At 33.1% G+C, this 20,212-nt stretch overlaps 1 protein-coding gene across 1 annotated transcript; it reads right to left on the reverse strand.

The window, feature by feature from the left end:
* Positions 1–16,915: 16,915 nt before the first annotated feature.
* On the reverse strand, positions 16,916–19,938 carry LOC132700583 (cysteine--tRNA ligase, cytoplasmic). Its single transcript, XM_060667995.1, has 8 exons — positions 19,669–19,938; positions 19,338–19,604; positions 19,070–19,286; positions 18,566–19,015; positions 18,242–18,475; positions 17,679–18,192; positions 17,416–17,627; positions 16,916–17,358 (listed from the first exon to the last, which is right to left on the reverse strand). Exons 1-8 carry the CDS (start codon positions 19,845–19,847, stop codon positions 17,239–17,241), a joined length of 2,193 nt encoding a protein of 730 aa, XP_060523978.1. The 5' UTR covers positions 19,848–19,938; the 3' UTR covers positions 16,916–17,238.
* Positions 19,939–20,212: the final 274 nt, after the last annotated feature.

Raw genomic sequence — 20,212 nt, forward strand, 5'->3', positions numbered from 1 at the left:
TCAATAAAAGAAAATAGTATATTATGCAACAAGTGTGGTAAACGGCATTTGACTCACGAGTTTATTTGACACGAGCGGAGCAACTGTTTAATAAACGAGTGACTTAAAAAAATTAGCGGAACGTGTTGCATACTATACTTTTTCTACGACCGTTAGTTTTTGGGTACATTTTGGCAAAACAACACGATTACATTCACTGACATGACCGTCAGAATTGACAAACGTCAAAATTCCAACATCTGCCAAAAAAAAATTGCTTAATAATAATAACAACTTATTTTTTTGTGAAAAGATTCAGTCTGTCGCTAAAAGAAACATTTAATTAATTTTTATTTAAAAACTGAAAACTAGCAGCAAAAAATTTAATCGCGCCACTGGATTCTCCTTAAAATAAACTTTTTTAGATTTGCAATATGTTGAAAGTTAACTCAGTATATCTATGAACTATGTACGTCAAAATTGCAGTGGAGAATGCAATGTTTTTTGTTGTTTTTCTTGATTTTGTGTGACGACATTCAGCAATGATAAAACATCCGCGTTTGAAACTCGCACAATAAATTACTATTTTATTAAAAAATAAGCAACAAAAACAAAAAAAGGTTTAATGAAAGAAAGAAATGAATATTAAATTGGCCGTTAATGCCCTCCGTGCCCGGAGCAACGTAATTGCTTCCCGGACCCGCCGAAGTAAGCACCGCGACGCCGTGGGGGCGGGTAGAGAAGCGAAGAAAAGCGTTGCGCGGTAAAAAAAGGGCTGCGCCTATCCCGAGTAGCGTCTTACGCGCAATTTAGCATTTTTAATTAGTGCGGTTGCGAGGGCGAAGATTTATATTTGAAGTCGGCCGCCCCGACGATAGGGGGAAACAATGAAAACGTGTCACGGAGCGGCGCGGGACATAAATTATGTTTGCGATTCCGATTAACAATGGGGCGCCGTTTCTACCCCGCAAACGATTCCATTCCCCCACCCCGACTTAAAGTCATTGCATCCCAGGAAGTTGTTTCGTAATTTGTTGCTTTAATCTCTTCTTGCAGTAAGGAGTATTGGGGGCGATTAAATATTTGATCCACCGAAGTTTTGTTTTACAGTTTGTTGGGTTTGTCATTGATGCATTTTGCATTGCATTTCGAATTTTTTTTGTTGGATAGACCTCCCAAAAACGCACTAAAATCTTATGTTTCTCACTGCATCAACCTGAAGTCATTGCCAACTGGGACTCATTTTTGATGTGAAATATCGAGTAGGGTTATTAGGGATTTCTTTAAAAATAAAGTGTAAACGAATTCTTATTCAGTACTACATAAAACCTAACTATACTAATTTCCGTAAAGCTCGAATACAGGGTGCTCGAAATATCGCGATATCGCGGGTGCCTGGCTTAAGCATTACCCCCGTAGAATGTTTGTTTATGACTCAATTTTAATAATTATTTAATCAAAGATTGTACTACGATGTACAACTTTAAGCTGACCGCAAATTGATATAGTTGAGTTCTAAGTACTGATGAATCAGAATTCGTTGCCAATTTATTTTTTCATAAATCCTTAGTAGTACTTCCTTCTTCTCTCTCTTTTGTTAAATAGTCTCAGTGGGCCATGACTTTAAGTTGAAGCAATAAGCAAAACAATGTTTCAGTGTATTTTTCCATTTTAAAAAAATATCTTCTAGATTTTGCTTTCAAACTTAAAGCATCCATGAGAGTGTTTTAATTAATTTATAGAATATAAAAGTCGTAAGGCAACGGTTAAACGAGATTTTGGTAATAAATTAAGATAATCTGATTAATATTAGACGAAAATGGTATGTTTATTTTCTTTTGTTAAAAAGGACCCTTTTCGAAAAAAAAATAGTTGTTTGCATGTGCAACTAATTGACGTGCCACTTTTTTAATTTTTTAAATTAATTAAAGCGTACGCCACTGGTTAAACAAAAATAAGTTGATCTATATGCTATAAATTTCTTTTTCAATAATGCCTCCCAAGTTTGAATGAAAATCTAGAAGAGATTTTTTTTTAATTTTTTAGAAATGAAACATTTTAGGACATAAATGTATATGTATATGTACTTTTACTACTATAATATACTATATATAACTAAGTACTATAAAGTATCGCAGTACCTCAAAATTTCGACTTTTTAAAGATAATTTTAAATATAACTAAGGAAACTAACATAAGTTTCCTTAATTGGTCCTAATATGTATTTTTGAAAAGTTAGGACGATTTTTCCTAGTTATAGAACAAGTTTTATATTTATTTTGTCTTATTTTTATTAAAGGATAACTTAAAAGTTAAACCATTTTCCATTTTCAGTTGCACTTTCCAAGACGAATCACGAAAACCACTATTGTGTTGTCCGCATTGAAAATGACCCTGCTTCCCACGTCTAAGTTTTCTTATTCATGTATCCTAGCACAGTCTCTTGTTGTATACCCAACATGACAAAGCTTTCAGTTAGGTAATTTCGAAACTCATTGGCAACATCGCAACGGATTCCATACGTTACTAGTATATAAGCCAGTTGTGCGCGTGACACTGTAAGGAAGAGCTTTTATAGTTTCGGTTAGTTAGTGAAAGACAACAGCACACTTATTGTCTCCGTGGGAATGGTGAGCGCGACCGTTGTTTCATTAGTACTCATACACTGCGCAAAATCAAATTGGTGACTATACAATAAATCATTACTACGAAGTGAAGCAAAGAGACCGAGAGAAGAAAATGGTCTTCTGAGTTTCACGCCCTAACCTGCACTATGCGCCATTTTATTTTTAAACAGCAGCTAATTTGTTTCACTAAATAATTAAGAGATTTAGAAATATCTTGAGAAAATACTCCACTAAAAAGGCCACATATGAATTGAAAACTGTCAGCGGCCATATTGGTAGTTGAACGCCGCATGCGCGTATTGAATGGCCTTCCAAACATATTTTTCATTTTAGCGTAGTACCTCGACTATATATCTTGTAGTCATATGGTTTGGTGTAATGTTTTTCAATCTAATTTTAAAAAGAAGAAATAGTTTTGTTGGAAAAGAGACATGAAAGAGTTTTTGATGGATTATGTTTTTTTTTTAAACTAGCTACATGCTTACCAACATTTCTCTTTAAAATTATGTATAAATTCGCAATTGACAATTAAACCTTCGAAAAAAATGTTATACTTATCCGATCCGAACTTGATAGACAACGCAATCTTTGTTGTTATACTTCTGGGATGGTCATTATTTTTTCTATGACGCCATTATTTTTGAATTATTTCTTGGAATCTACATCTTCTTCTAAACACTTATCTGTTTTTCCTTCTGACCATTGAAAACGAAGACAATGCAATGTGTCAGAAATTACTTTCAAATTACGTATAAACGGATTGTTATGTTGCCCAGTGAACTGGGTTCCAACTGGAATGGGATCGGTAATGGATTTTGTCAGACAAATTCTATTTAAACGGAAGAGAGTCGTAACAAGCATTATTTTTTTTGTCGTACACGTTAATACTAATGGCAGATAAGTGTAATAAGAGATTATGATTTCTCTACGTGTTTTCAATAATAGTTGTATTATATTTTGACTAATTTTGACGGTGAAAATTTTCTGGATGTAGAATACCTAGTGTTGTGGAATTGACCGGTATTTTTTTTGTGTCAATTGACCAGTCGAAATAATTTAAAATATACAATGAAATTTATATTTACTTATTTATGTTGTGCTTTACGTCGCCATCGCGTCGTTCTAGGAACCTAATGGAGTTGATATTACTATTGGGATTCCCCGAATCGTATCGTATCGTGTCGTATTCGGGTATTCCTTGAAGAGGGCTATTGGTAAATTGGACATCACAAACGCATAATAATTTAATTTCAAATACATATTATTATTAAATAATGATATATAACACATTTTTTAACTACTCAATTAAGAAGTGGTCATTTGACTGGTCTCAACACTAAGAATACCAATTGATAATTTTATTGTGGTTTTAATTAAAAAATGTCTAAAAGGGGTATAAAACTCAGAGAGTTATTATATAAATAAAGTATGTAGTTATCACATAAATTTATAAAGACAATGTTTTTCATTTTCATTTTCATTTCATGTATATAAACGTTTATGCGCTTGTTTGATAACCAAATAATATTGTGTAAGTGACTTCGGTAAGAAATGTATCGATAACTAAGCTAATAATCAAACAACATTCTCCTATTTATATAAATGAGCAATAGAAATATAGACTTCTTTTTCTATAGCAAAACTTGCCTCAGTTTTCTATCAAGTTTATTGAGATCAAATCGTGATATTCCACTCACCTATTTAAAGCGTCATACGGTCATTTCTTAAACTCGGACACCCTGTATATAGGTTGATATATTTGCTCCGATATCGCTTTGCTATCAATTTTCAAGGTATTAATGAACTTCCTTATCACCAATTTAAATTCTTAATGCTGTTATTTTAGCTCCAATTTATCAGTATCCTGAGTACTAGCTTTGTGCAAGAACGGACTACTTCAAAAATCATGATTTTATGAAATAGAATTAGTATATTATGCAACAAGTGCGGTAAACGGCATTTGACTCGCTAGTTTATTTGGCACGAGCGGAGCGCAACGGAGCGAGTGCTTAATGAACGAGTGAGAAAAAGATTTTTCTACTACCGTCACGAAAAAATCACAATTTAACAAAATGAAAATAATAACAGATTGTCGGATTACTAAATTTCGTACCATTGAAACAAAATATTTGCTAGTTGCCATTAAACCTATTCGTTTATCGTTTCGATCGGTTCGGCTATTGTCTCTTTTTAACTGTGTACGTTAGACAGAGAAAAAGATATATTATTGGATATATCATATGAACAACGGAATAAACACAAGTTTAAAACGTTATGTTGTTTATTTAAATTTTAAAATTGATTATTAAGTAGTTTATTTAAAGAAAGAGACCGTAATTGGAAGAAAAATCATCCAAGGATAGAGCTTTTAAGATAGAATAAGCAAGAAAAAGCAGGTCCTAATCTTAAATTTTGTTTTGTTTGTACTGATGAGACATAGATATTTGAAAATGGTACAATTAGTCCTGGCATGTGAGCGGTATGCAAAATGTCTGTGGGAAACTTAAATTATAAATGTCACTTTACTTACCGTCTAGTCCGCTAGATTTTAATTGTAGCTCTAAAGCAGGTAGTATTTAAATTGTCTGATATATTGCATAACATTTTTCTGTGTTAGTTTTTGGGTACATTTTTACAAAACAACAACAATACATGCACTGACGTGAAAGTCAGAATTGATAAAGGTGAAAATTCAAATTGTGAGGTAATATCTCCGAAAACATCCGATGGCTCCCAAACCCGTGCTGTAAAATCCCGGAAATGTCCGAAGTGGCTCGGATCCGTGGGAAACGAAAGTGACGCGTCCCGCACGCTAGATCGGTGTGTAATTAAGCATTTTACAGAAGCAGCAACAAGTGCGGTAAACACAATTTTACCCACGAATGACTTATAGTATATTATGCAACAAGTCCAGTAAACGGCATTTGACTCATGAGTTTATTTGACACTAGCGGAGCGAATGTTTAATAAACGAGTGACTTAAAAAGTTTACCGAACGTGTTGCATACTATACTTTTTCTACGACCGTTAGTTTGTAGATACATTTTCGCAAGACAACACAAATACATTCACTGACATGGCCGTCAGAATTGACAAACTTCAAATTCAAGGCATGGGAAATATCTTCGAAATCATCCGATTGCTCCCAAAGCCGTGCGGTAAAATCCCGGAAATGTCCGAAGTGGCTCGGATCCGTGGGAAATAAAACTGAAGTGGTAAAGTGACGCTTCACGTACGCTAGATCGGTGTGTAATTAGGTATGTTACAGACGGGAGTAGAAAAATTTATATTTCAGATAAGATTCAACTGACAACAAACGTCATGCAAGACAATAATTAATAAACATTTATTTTTCTCACTTACTGATTTACGATTGGTTGTTTGTATCATTTGTGTTTAAAATAGAAAAAATATTGAAACGTTTTTCATCGTGAGCTAGCAAGGGTTGGAGGTCGCTTTACAAATTACGTAATGTATCCACTTTTCAATAAGTATTTTTTTTAGATTTTCGGCCTGACAGATCAATAGCTCCCGAAAAATCTGTTCCTGCGACGTTCATTTAAAACCTTTTTAAGCAATTTTAAGACTTTCAAAGAGCGTAGACGTGGAAAGCAATTAATTAGAGGGACATTAAGCAATCCATCAGGGTCTTTAATTCATTCGGTAGCCCTGAAAGCTTTCTGCTTTTAAAATTAATTCCGGGGCATTACAAAAATGGAGTAACGCCATGGCGCGGGGCTTGACGACGTAATCCCGTACATTTTTTCCCTCTTAAGTTTCGCGCTTATTTGGTTCTTTTATTTTTTTTAGTGCAAAAACGACCAAGAATTTGAAATATTAAATTTAAATATATTTTAATCTTCATTATCTTGTTTTTTCTTGATTATATATATATATATATATATATATATATATATATATATATATATATATATATATATATATATATATATATATACATATACTAACACTTGGAATTTCTTCTTATATCGACCGTACTAAACTTATTTGAATTCAAAGGATATCGGGTAGCGGTCCGTGGTTAAAATAGAAAGCTCCTTTTTTCTTTAACACTCAATATTTCGTCAATTTATTTGTTGACTTCTTCAGGAGTGAAAAAATTAGAGTCTACCACATAGTTCCTCAAAAACCATACTTTACAGTTAAGAAGCGACATAATGAAACAAACGGATAAACACTTAGTATACAATTCTTCTTAGAATCTTGACTAACAATACTAAAAAGTTTTCAAAAACTGTAACCTTATACATATTATATACTTGCGTTTTGTCAAGAGAAAGCTCTATGCTATAATCTGCTAAAAAGTGGCCCACGCTTATGATGATCAACCAAATAGTAGGGTATACTCAGAAACTTGTTGATTTCTGACAGAATGCTTTTTTTGGGAATCGATCTTTAACGAAGAATTTGCCTAAACAAAATTCAGTAAACAAACTCCAGTTAATGGACAAGCTACCAAATTTTTCGGCCAATTGAACGCCAGTTACACCAGTATATACCTTGTCCAGATTAAAATACCTCTATTTCTACTCCCGTCTGTAAAATGCCTAATTAGACACCGATCTAAAGTGCGGGAAGTGCCACTTTACTACTTCGGACTTTTACCGCACACGTTCGGGAGCAATCGGATATTTTCGGAGATATTTCCCACGCCTTGAATTGTGCCGTCTGTCAATTCTAGCGGTCATGTCAGTGAATGTATTCGTGCTGTTTTGCGAAAATGTACCGAGAATCTAACGGTCGTAGAAAAAGTATACCATGCAATACGTTTGGCAACTTTTAAGTCACTGCTTTATTAAATACTCGCTCCGCTCTTGTCAAATTTACTAGTGAGTCAAATGCCGTTTGCCGCATTTGTCGCATAATATACTATTTTCAGTCTTATATAGAATATACATACTTTACTCACATACTTACTAACTAATCAAATGATATGCTTCTAACAATAATTCCCACCAAATTAAATAATTACTTAGTGTTTCATTAAAAGCAAAAAACATTAAATCTGAAGGTTCAGTTTTATAACAACGCATCAATTTTGATGATTTCTAATCATTAGTAGATTAGAAGACCTTCTGTCTGAAATTAAAGACGATTAAAATGTGAACAATTTTACTTATTAATCGCAAGCAGTGTGATATGTTTTTTATTGTTTATGTTATGTTTTGTTCAAATAACATTAACAACAAAATAAAAAACTGGAAATACGGCAGATACGAATAAGCACATCAACACAATCACGAAATGTCTAATCGATCAATCGATGACTTAATGTAACTTGTTATTGACAAAATACCATCAACGAAATCTTGCGTAGTATCTTCGTCAGAACTTCCAAATTTTGGAGGTGTCTTAGTGTGTAGAGTGCAATAAGTAAATTTAGATACTGATAAATCTTAGACAATCTTTAAGCTAATTGATAAATTAAATAATATTGAACTGAGGTGGCTTTTACTTGATGAAAATCCATTTATCAAAATAAATAAGACCTAAAAGTTCAGATTTTCACGAAATTATATATTTTGATATGACAATTATTTCATTGATAAAAGGCACGGTGTTGTCGAAACAATTGTCATGTCAAAATATATAATTTCGTGAAAATCTGAACTTTTAGCTCTTCTTTATTTTAATCAAATAATAGGAAACTGATTTTCTTTTTATGGAATGCCTTCAGAATGCCTACTTTCGCCCAGATTATTAATAAAACAGTGATTTTGGTTTGCCTTTTCTCTATGCGCTAATGGTAAGTAAATGAGGATTACTGCTACTGCAAAAGTATCGTCGCAAATTAAAGAACACGTCAGCAAAATACAAGTCAGTGACAAAGAAACACAAAAGGCTCCAAACGTAATCCAGTGATATATTTTACCTTTTTTTTATACCGCAGGTAGAAATGTGAGCACGAGTACACATCCGCGAAATACCAGCGCAGCAACAGGTGGAGGTAATTGGTTTCCGCGCAATAAATTAGATGTACGTGCCCTAATCCCGTGCCGATGACACAGTTTCTCGGTTTTGATAATGCCTGCTCGGTTCTCTTATTGGCAGGTAGTTTTTTTTATACTTTTTTATTGTCGCCGGATTAGTAGACTGAATATCAAAATGTGCCCTGTGTGTCAATTTGTTTGCTGAAGGCATTTGTCAACGTAAATTAAAAAATAAAATAAAACTTTCAACCACTTTCAACAAAAATAATTTTCAATCATTTCTAGTTGCTGACAAAAATTTTATCACTCTTTTGACAAAAGCGATCAAAAAAATTAACATGTGACCCCAGTAAAGTAGCGTTTATTAACTGTTTCTGAACTGTCCGCGTTTCCATAACGTTGTATGTTGTCGGATGCAAATAAAATTATTCAAATTCGTCCTCTTTTTCTTCTTTGAGTACCTTGACTCAAAGAAGCTATCATATAAGCGACTACTACTTTATACAGAGCAAAACAAAAAAATAAATTGGCTGCTTCCAGATCCTCTCTTATTGTTTATCTTGGCCTGTATTATAACCTTATAATATTATAATAATTTTCTTATTCTCGTCCTAAGTGATCTTCCATAAACCTACATTTCAGACGCTTGTATGCATCTAAGAACCCATTGAGTTTTGAAGTAATGAGAAGCTATTTGCGCTAATTATTCGCATTGGTGAGCCCATTTTTTTAATAGTGGCCACACAAGGTCTTCTACCGTTGACATAAATTAATAAAATAAATTAAATCGTTACTGAGCATGATCACCATTTTATTTTGAATGTATTGGGTGCCAAACCGAATTCTTCACTAGTTTTAGCAATACCGTTATTATAACTAGTACCATCTTGACATCTGGGCAACCTACCTTTATTATTTACACTCCTTTCATTTATCACAACTCTATCGCATCAGTTATACAGAAGCGAGGTTAGGAAACATCCACTACATGTGTCAGTTTTGTCCTATTCCAACTAACTGTCTTTGTTTGATGGCAGTATAACTTAGTTACGATATTTTTATAGACTAATCCATTTTAGAAGTCAGGTAAGGACAATCAATGGCAAAGTTGATGAATTTGTGGATAACTTCAAGGTCCTTTTGCATTATTTTACAGGAGAGGATTGATCAGGCGAGCGTCTCACAAAGTGGTTCATAGTTCAGATATCTGCGAAATTTACCCTCTAGGTACTTTTTGCAGGCGACGAATACGACGGGCATAACGTGAAATGCATGTTGATACCTCATACTCAAAATGTGTGTGGACATTTGAAAAATACTAAGTTTTAATTCAGTTGAGGCTAGCAAATTGTGTTACTTTCTACAAATCCGCTTTTGCTAATTATAGAATCAGTATGGGGCAAAAATCACAGAAGCAACCTGTCAAAGTTCTCCGGCAGTCCGAGACAATCGACAGATGAAATATAAAATAGAATGAAGAAATAAAATGTAAGAAGCATACCTTTAACTGATATTTCTCCCACAGTGAATATAGTTCTTTAATGTGGCGACTTGTATTTGCACTGAAAATATATACTAAGTAAATAAGTTACTTACTCACTATATTTAAGGTTCGCTAAAAAATATTTAATCTCATCAGGTGGAGACTCCCTAATTAATTCATTAAAACCAATTTTAAAAAGGCCAAATTGTCACTGTCTACAGCGAATGTTAAGTTCGACTTTCTATGTAGGAATTTGTATCGTTTTGGTTAGTGCGTAGTCCAATGGAAATTTTGCGACAAAAGCTTCGTTTGCGACCCGCTGTTTTATTTGTTCTTTACGTTCCCAGCAAACGGATCAAAACGAGTTTGATAAAAAAAAATTGTTTTCGGAACCCATACACAAAACCATTAAAGGTAAAAAATGAAAATTCCGTTACACGCATGCTTTCAAAAGCAATCATTGTTAACCGCAATTAGCCGCGTGACGCGTTAAGAAGTTATGACAGCTTGACAGGTCCCGTGTAACCGATACTCCAATTAAGCATTTCGCGATTCTCTTCCCGTTTTCCCTAATTTTATATAAAATTGTGTGCCTTCATTGCTCGTTATTGTCAACGTTGTGTTCCTGTTCGCTTCCATTCTTCTTAATTTTATAGAATTCCCGTTGTTGAGTGTGTATCGCAGAACGAGGGCTTCTAGTTTCCAACTACAAAACAATGTTTTCGATTCGGAAATGGATTGACAAGTCTTTTGGGTATTCACAATTGTATAGGTTAACGAATTTGTGTCCCATTTTTTAAAACTAAATAGATGCGAATAAAGTCGAAAATAGGTACAATAGAGATTTTTTTGAGCCCTTTTATAGACAAATAATAATAAACGTATAGAAAACCTCTGTAGCTTCAAAATAAAGTTTTTAATTGAATTTCACTGATTTCGAATATACAACACATATTTTTTTAGAGTGTGTTTGTTTTGAGTCCAGAAAAATATTTTTATGTACACAGTATTTCTTTGTTATTTCTTGATATAGATATTATCAATTTATTACTTTCTTCGACGTCTTCTGATTTTTATTCTCCATGTGTCTCGGCCCTCCCATTCTCCCATAAATCTTCATGGAACCCTCTTTCTCTGATGTTTCTTCCTATAACTTCTCTCCAGCTCAGTCTGAGTCTTCCTCTTTTTAACCAGTTTTCCTTCATTCTCTGGCTTCATATCCTCCGTTAATTACTGGTCTGCTCTGATATTTCTTTCATTTCTCCAGTATTGATTCTATTCAAAAGCAGAGCAAGTTAAATTAAAGCGATATATATTTTAGAAGTCAAAATTTACTGCCCAGCAGATTTAAATTCCAGCAGTAAAAAAAAATGCCACTTTGGCACTTATATCATAAATAACTGTTATTAAATAAACGATAAATACAAACAGATACATGAAATATATTATCTTATTATCCCCTATCATCGTTATTTGATCCCAGAGTGTAAGAGATTTACAAGTTAGAAAGTTACAAGAAGAAAGGAAGATACCGAAGTACACAACCAAACAGTGCCTAGCATCAAGAATCGGGTAATCAGGTAAAAGATATTATCTTCTGTTGGTATTCCTCTACAATGCTCCAGAATAAAGATTTTATTTTGATTTAAAATTTTTAAATAGCAATTTTGTGACTTGATTTGGAATTAAGTTGTATAAACTTAGCTCAAGAGAATTTTTCATGGTTTTAGTGTATTTAAACTTCCTAGTTCGTAGCAAATTTGAGGAGGATCCATAATGGAACTCTTTGGAACTCCGTGTATTACATTTCGTAAACTTGACATTTTATTACTGCAAATAACTGCTTGCTTTCTATTAGGGAGATAAGAGGATAATACTTCCAGCGCAATGGGTTCCAAACCCTAAAATTCCAGTTTTTCCATTAAAATTGAATGACTGACTTGGAGAGGTCACACGGCGTAAAAGCTTCTATGCTCACCCCCCTCAAAACCCTCAACTATGCCAGTGCTTTGGTGATGCAACGCGCATTTCTAAATCTAAACCAGTTTGGAAGATAATTGAGAATTCATATTTTTATTCTATCCAATTATTCAGGGTTTAGATGCAGTGAAAATGATGATTATTAGTTATTGTTCTATCTATTTTTTTTATTAAATGAATGCAGTACATCGATTCTCTTCAGTATTCTATACATTAAAGAAGATCCACCAATAAAAGTGAATTGTTCGCTTTTGTTAGTTATTATTACTTTGTAGTAAATGCACGCAGCACGCTTTTTTTTCCAGCTTTTTATACATTACGGAAAATCTAACAATTAAACAAAATTTAGATAGAATTTGACAATCTCGTTTTCGAAAATTCTTCGATAAATCCTCTGTTGTCATCTCTTCCAATGACGGGAGGTATTGTACATTGTTGTGAAGACGTTTTTCAACATATTTTTAAATAATCATTTTTTTTATCAATTTTCATACAATCTATTCATAAAAATATCAAAAATATAATTCAATTATTTCAAATCATCGAAAAACTTTAGTATTCCGTGATACAAAAAAAGCGACCTCTCTTGGATTTTTTTAATCAGCAACGGACGTTGATACCCAACATCTAGAACTTCTCTTGTTCCGATTGAAAAAAAAAAACGTTTATGTAACGCCATTGTCGTATATTTTCGCCGTTGCATTTACAACTGTTTATACATTCAGGCGCCAAAAAAAAACTGACTGAATGAAATTTAGTTTAACGGTCGTCATTTTCCCCGATTATTCCGCAAAAAAAAATTACATATCTCGACTTGAAATCGTTTTAGACATGCAAATCCGGGTAAAAGCTCTCGATCGGCATAATGAGGCGAGAATGTCAATCTTTGTCAAATTTCCGCCAATTGACTTCCCGTTAAATTCCGAACATAATAGGAAACGGAATATTATAATGGGCACTTTCGAGTTTACCTATTTTTACTAAAACGTCACAATATGCCCATGTCAATGTGGCTGCATGCGTCCTCGAGAGCACCGCTAACAATCGCAGCTTCCCTTTGCATTCATGTGCCGGATATTTCCGTTTTATTTGATTTCTATCGCGCAAAAACCGCATCAAGCCGCTGCTCACATCCAATGCATATCAAGTGGTTCGGTGTATATTTTTTTATGACTTCGTGTAATTGTTACAGTTGTTCAGGGTTCCCAACGGCAATGCTTGGAGCCAGGACGATCTTGGCTAAGCGGTTTTGGACTTTTAATTTACATTTTGGGTACATATATATATATATATATATATATATATATATATATATATATATATATATATATATATATATATATATATATATATATATATATATATATATATATATATAGCTAGCGACAAAAAACGTCTATTCAGTTTTACGACACGCCAGCATGTCAATAGTTTCGGTTAATTTGGATTCGATTTGCAATTCGTTGGCAAAGAGTGTGCAGAAAAGTTTAAAAAAGCGCCGTATATGGGCGCATTTATTCACACAAAAAGCTACAGGGGTAGAAAATTTCACTAATAACGATTCTTTTTTATATATAATCCGATAACATAACCTATCCATTTTCTTGCTGGACATCCTCTTCTTCTACTTGTTGGCTCATATTCCATCACTATCTTTCGCCAACTTTCAGGGTAATCCTCCTTTCGTGGTCAAACCACAATAGTTGTTATGTATCTACTGTATCTATAAACATTTTTTTGGTTTAAAGGACTTCTTTTGACTGTTCAAAACGTTGATTCGATGCCAGATGTGCATACACACATGCGTTTTCTAGGCGTATCTCTATTTTTTAGGCCACTGAATTCAAACAAGACGACACCGGCTGCTATAGCGCCGCAAAAGCAGCTTGTGTATGAACTGCATTGGACTGAAAATCTATTTCAAAAATAGCCCGAAAATTTAAAAAATGCCTATGGAGTCTCATGTTTTCTTATTATTCAATTATTGCTCGATTGATTTTCACTATAAAAAGGCGTGACCATATTTATCATAAGATTTAACTCTCAGATATGTATATATACACATGAAACCCAGTCTAAACTTGTAGACTTGTCTGCGTTATTTCTAAATTCTAGAAAACTATTTGTAAACTTCATACTACTATTTCCATATAACTACTAGTTGGTAGCTGATTTCCAATGCGTCAAAATCTTGACGATTCTTTTTAATGAAAACGTGAAAATTTGATGATGAGGTTGATTCATTAATCTTTGACAGCTGCCATCGAAAAATTCAATTGAAACGTTTTTGAATTCGTGCGTTATATTACACCCTCTCTGTAGTGAACTCGTACCTATCCTGATAAGAGGTAGACAGGTTTGAAACGAAGAGCAAAACATACGCGTATGCGTATACAAACCTTTAAACCAATAAGATTTTGCGACGTTCAACATGGCCGCTGACAGTTACAAAACAGAAAAATGAACATCGCTTTCAGGCATATAAGAATACACAAGCCGATTCACCCACAAAGAAAGAGAGACACGATATCCACGTGTGAAAGAAACTCTGGGGTTAAGAGATTAAGAGATTGCACAAACAGACTTACCTATTTGAATCGAATTTATAGTCATACAAGAAGCAGTGTTTAATGGAAGGTATTTTCACAAATATCGCTCAAATTTAAAATAGCTAAAAGAAACCCAAACACAAAAGAAAACAAAACAAAAATGGCCATGGCGCATAACTTCCGGCTGACAGTAATGTTAACAACAGTTACAACATAAAAATATAAAAACTTCACGTCAAAACTGTTATCCCAAATAATAAACAATAAAACACATAAAACACAAAAAACATAAAACTGTGATTTCTGATGTGAACGGTTGCTCAAATAAGTCTGTTTTGCCTTGCTCTTATGTATTTAACATTTACATAAAATGGAATATTTTCCTTCATTTTTCACAGTGAACTATATAGCTATCTGAAAATATACAATTCCGCCCAGACCCATATCGACCAAACCCACATTGCTTTCTCCCTTTCTTCGTGATGCTATGCTTTCAGGTATGATTTTATAGTAAAAATTTTGTCTTAAGTACAATTTCAACCCAGTAGTTCATTTAGTTCCTACCATATAGCTATTAGAGATGTAGAGGCCCTGTCTATGCGGATAATATAGGAACTTAGGAAGGAATTATGCAAAAAAAAAGTCCATTCAACATGATTTAAAATCTCATTTTTAATCAATGATCTTGAGGCATTTAACAACCAACATGACCGCTGACAGATCGTCAATAAGTTTGGATGCGGCATTTTTCCGGAAGTATTTTCTCAAAATATGTCTAGATCTCATTAAATGTTTAAGGAAAACGCGAGAATTTTATAATGTTTTGCACAAATATTTACCATTTACAAATTTAAAATATAACTGAAAGTAAGATAGTAAAGTGTTCTAAATAAAAATCAACTTTTCTATGACACACCTCGCTTCGCCTTAATTAAAATATTGAATTTGAGACCATGTGAACATGGATGCTTTGAAATAACCATCAAGTGAGATATTATTCGGACTATGTTGTTAACGAATGACAAAGTGACCAGATGGAAATTTGTAAGACGTAAACTTAAAATGAGAATAAATTTTACGTGAATTAGGTCGGTGTGTGCTAAAATTAAATTTGAATTTTGTGCCATACTAAGCTAATGGTTATGAAATTCTATTAAAGCCTAAACATAATTATCTCCGAGCGGTGTACAAAGGTTATTATATCGACATCTAATATGCGCGCCACGAATATTAAACCAATAATTTTAATTAAATTCAACTGATACTTTGTCCACCCCAATTTTTTAAACAAAAATATCACCCCGGCCTACTCCGAACTCCCACGATGCCGCCTTTTAATATAAGGCATTGCCTCGGGGAAATTAAAGGAAGCGAAATTAGCATTTTTTTTTGCAAGAATACTCGTTACGAACTTTGGCTCATCTGATGGAAAATATAGCACTTTTGTAGCAGATTTCCGTTTATTAATTGCATGTTTTGCTTGGTATTAAGTCGGAAACGCTAAATAAAAAGGTAGCAAATTAAAATATATAATTAGCATACTTTCACTGAAAGTACTTGCGTCTTTAACTCATATTAGTTTTTCAAAGTTTAAATTTCAATTTCACTATTCACATTTGCAAAAAATTAAGTATCCGTACTTTTTAGGATCGTTTTCTTAAATTCTATATTTTTTACGCACTGAGCATTGGATTGTTAAATTTGCCTACCTACCCTTCACCAAAACCCTATAATACCGAACATGCTGTTGGCATTTGAAACAAAATAAGAAAAATAACTATTAAGATGGTGGATTTGTAATTTGGTTAAGTCTATGTCTAAAGTGGGTAATTAAAAAGTTATGGTGATGAATAAAAATGGCGGAGACCTATTAGAGATGCAGGAAGTTATGAAGCAACTATGAAATAAATTCAGGCAAAAAAGAGTTAAGTGTGCGGATATCGATGTATAGAAACAAAATGGCGAACAGTGCAGATTGGTTGGTGAAAATTAGAGGCCACTAGATTATCTAATTGCTATTCGGAAAAATATATATACCTCGATCCAGTTATTTCAAAACAAATATCATCATTTTGATGTTTTGATAATTTATTTAATTCAAAATATTTTTGTTTTTATTCAAACCATTATATGAACCTAATTACCTACAAGACATGATACACATTTAAAGCAGATTGAGAATAATGTGGGCTTCACAAAAATATATATGCTGCTTGGCAGGTAAAACAACAAAATTTAAAGATTATTTTCAAAATACCATATTATAGTAGAAAAACTTCAAAATTTAAGGATTACATTCAAAATTACTTTTAAATGCACATTGACATATTTTCGCGTGCAGATAAAGGAAACACTTTCAATATTTTCCACGTGGGCATTATTTAATAGATATTGTATTAACAAAGTATAAATAAATAACTTAATAAAGTACAAATTAATGCTCAATACAAAACATTGTTTATTTTAATTATTATTTCATTGGTAATAATTAATATGATTCAATTATATTATATATAATTGAAAATGGGATATCAAAAGCTTGTGATTCCCTTTGAAGCATAATAAAACCCAATACTTGAATTATATATGAAATTGCTTTACAGAAATGGATGGTGCTTAAGTTTAGAATCAACAAATATATTAATTAATTAATTAATTAATTAAACTAATTAATTTAGAGATGCTAAATATTCAGAATATTTCTTTTCCTGAGCCTGGTACAATTTTTGAAGCTTTTTCAACTGACCTTTGCTGATTTCCTTGCCTTCAATGTCATGCGTGGGAAAGCCCTGAAAAGTGTATTAAATGATTATAATAACTCATAAATCATACAAATTACGCCGTACTTTATCATCAAACTTAGAATATTTATCTATCTCAGACTTAAATATTTCACTGGGTGGAATTTTCTTTTGAGCCTCTTTAAGTGCTTGAGCAACAGCTAATTCTGCCTTTTTTCGCTCCCTCTCAAGCGCTTTGTTCAATTCCATTTGCTTCTTTGCCTCTTTTTCTTTTAACAATGATTCTTTATCAACCAATTTTACTGCACATCCTCCACCTAGTATTACTCAGCATTACAAAACTGTCTATTGCATTTGTTTTCACTTACCATCTTTATCTTCCAGCCTTACACCAATATTAGGCAAAATCTCATCACGAATTAGATCACATTCTTTAAGTATTTCTTCTGCTTTCAAACTTCTCGCCTGATTGCGCACATTGCCTCTAAAATCGGCTAAAATACTCAAATAGGGCATTATAATACTCTCAGTATCACTAAAAGATTCTGTTGCACTTGGAAAACCTAATTTGGGAGTCTCAAACATTGTACCAAATATGCGCAAAATTTTCATTACATATAAGGCAACATCTTGCAGCAAAACTTTATCTAATGATTTCTGATCTTTCTGGTATACATTGCAAGCAGTGATTAACTCTTTCAAAGCTTCCAATGCCGTTTTTGTATCTATATTGTCACAAAGTGCAGCATGAACATTCTCTTTAGCCTTTATATACTTTGTGTTTAAATTCAACTCTTGATTTGACCATTTAAAGAAGCTTTTAGAGGTTGTTTGCGATATATTTACATTTCTAGTAGCATCTTTTACATTTAGAAAGAATTCCTGAAAAGAAATATTTTGAAAAACTTAACCAATTCACTGTGGCACTTACATTAAACATTTTCTCATACTGAATTGCACATTCCATTGTATTTGGGCTATAGTCAAGTGTGTCACGCCAAGAATGTAGCAAAAAGGCAAATCTTAGCTGCCTTGCAGTGTACTTTGACAAGGCATCTTGAATACTGACAAAGTTCTTCAACGATTTTGACATTTTGCATCCTGCAATAGTCAAATGACCTGAATGCAGAAAGTATTTCACCCATTCTGGATTCCCAAAATGTGCCTGAAATAAATAATTTAGTATTAATTTCCGCACCTGGACAATTGGACATATAACAGATTTCAAATAAATTATACAAAAATATCAACTGACCTCACTTTGAGCAATTTCATTGTCATGGTGTGGGAATTTAAGGTCAACACCACCAGTGTGGATGTCCAAATAAGGACCACAAATAGCTGAAGCCATTGTAGAGCATTCAATATGCCACCCAGGCCTACCGAGGCTCCAAGGAGATTGCCAAGAAGGTTCACCGGGCTTGCTTTTTTTCCAAAGTGCAAAATCATTGGGGCATCGCTTTTCAATCCTTTGGTCAATGGTTGTAAGGTCACCTTCACCCTCTTGTAAGCTATTTGTGTCCCCATAGGCCTCAGGAACCAGTTTGGCATAATAATGCTTTTCATTTTTGTCAAATGCAGTTACATCAAAGTAAACAGAACCATTGGCTTCATATCCAAAGCCATTGTCTATAATTCCCTTAATATAGGTGATAATTTCTGGAATATATTCACTAACACGGGTAAGAACATTAGGTCGAAGAACCTGGAAGCATTCTGTGTAATATTTTCAGACTCTGTTACTATAAGTTAAATTTACATTCAAAGCATCCATATCCCTATGAAATTCTTCTTCCCAATGCCGTGGCAGTGAAGAAAATATAGCATTATCAGTAACAGTTGGACCATACTTTACATCTAACCATTCTGATAAAGGATCTTTATTAACGTTAATAAAATTTATGGAAGCCTCATCTACCTTTACACAATCATTGCTCCGTATTGCCTTTTCCAACTCCCCAACAGAATGTTTTAATCTAAAAGCAAGTAATATTAAAATAAAATTAAAATGCAATATTGAATTTTACCTGGAAAGTGATTTTTCATACATTTCACACTTATCTGAATCAATAGTCTCTTTAAGTTTAGTAGACAAATTTTTAACTACTTCTCCTGCTTCACTTACAAGTGTTTCCAGATTTCTCTTTTCTGATACATATTTTTCAAATAAATAATTTTGCCTAGCCCTTCTAATTATTTTGTCATCAATATCTGTAATATTCATGATATAAAATATATCATAGCCAAAATAATCAGACAAAACTCTTCTCAATATGTCAAATGTAATATAGGATCTGAAAAATATATAAACAATTTTTTGTAACTTAAAAAATAGTTTAAAAAAAATTTATAATATACCTTGCGTGCCCCATATGCGAGGCATCGTAAACGGTCGGCCCGCAGCTGTACCAATTTACAGTTTTTCCGCATATAGGGACAAAAACTTCTTTTTGCCTAGTTAAACTGTTATACAATTTTAAGACAGGCTGGTTTTTGATGGATGGTACAGTCCATGGTGGTTGTACACGTCTAGACATAATCGCGCTATATAAACTCTAAGTTAAATCTGTAAAGAAAAACGTTTGATTGCATCAGCAACTATCAACTAAAACCCATAAGTTCAAAATGTTTAGGTTATATTGTACCAGTGATAAAAAACTCCTGGTTTTTAGTTAATTGGTTGTATGACCTTGATGTAATTAAAATGATCTGCATGCTATATAACTCCAAAAACCCGTAATTTACCGTGCTTTTTAGCGTGGATCTTTTCACAATTTTAACACCAAATTTTTTTTGAAAAGTTGCTGGTGTCATTTTCATCAGTCGAAAATTACCAGTTAAAAATACATACATTTTTAACATCAATTTTTATCCGATAAAAAGAGGTGGCGAGTGCATTATT

This window comes from Cylas formicarius, unplaced genomic scaffold, assembly GCF_029955315.1.
Source record: "Cylas formicarius isolate icCylForm1 unplaced genomic scaffold, icCylForm1.1 PGA_scaffold_4__25_contigs__length_36172078, whole genome shotgun sequence".
Lineage (NCBI taxonomy): Eukaryota > Metazoa > Arthropoda > Insecta > Coleoptera > Brentidae > Cylas > Cylas formicarius.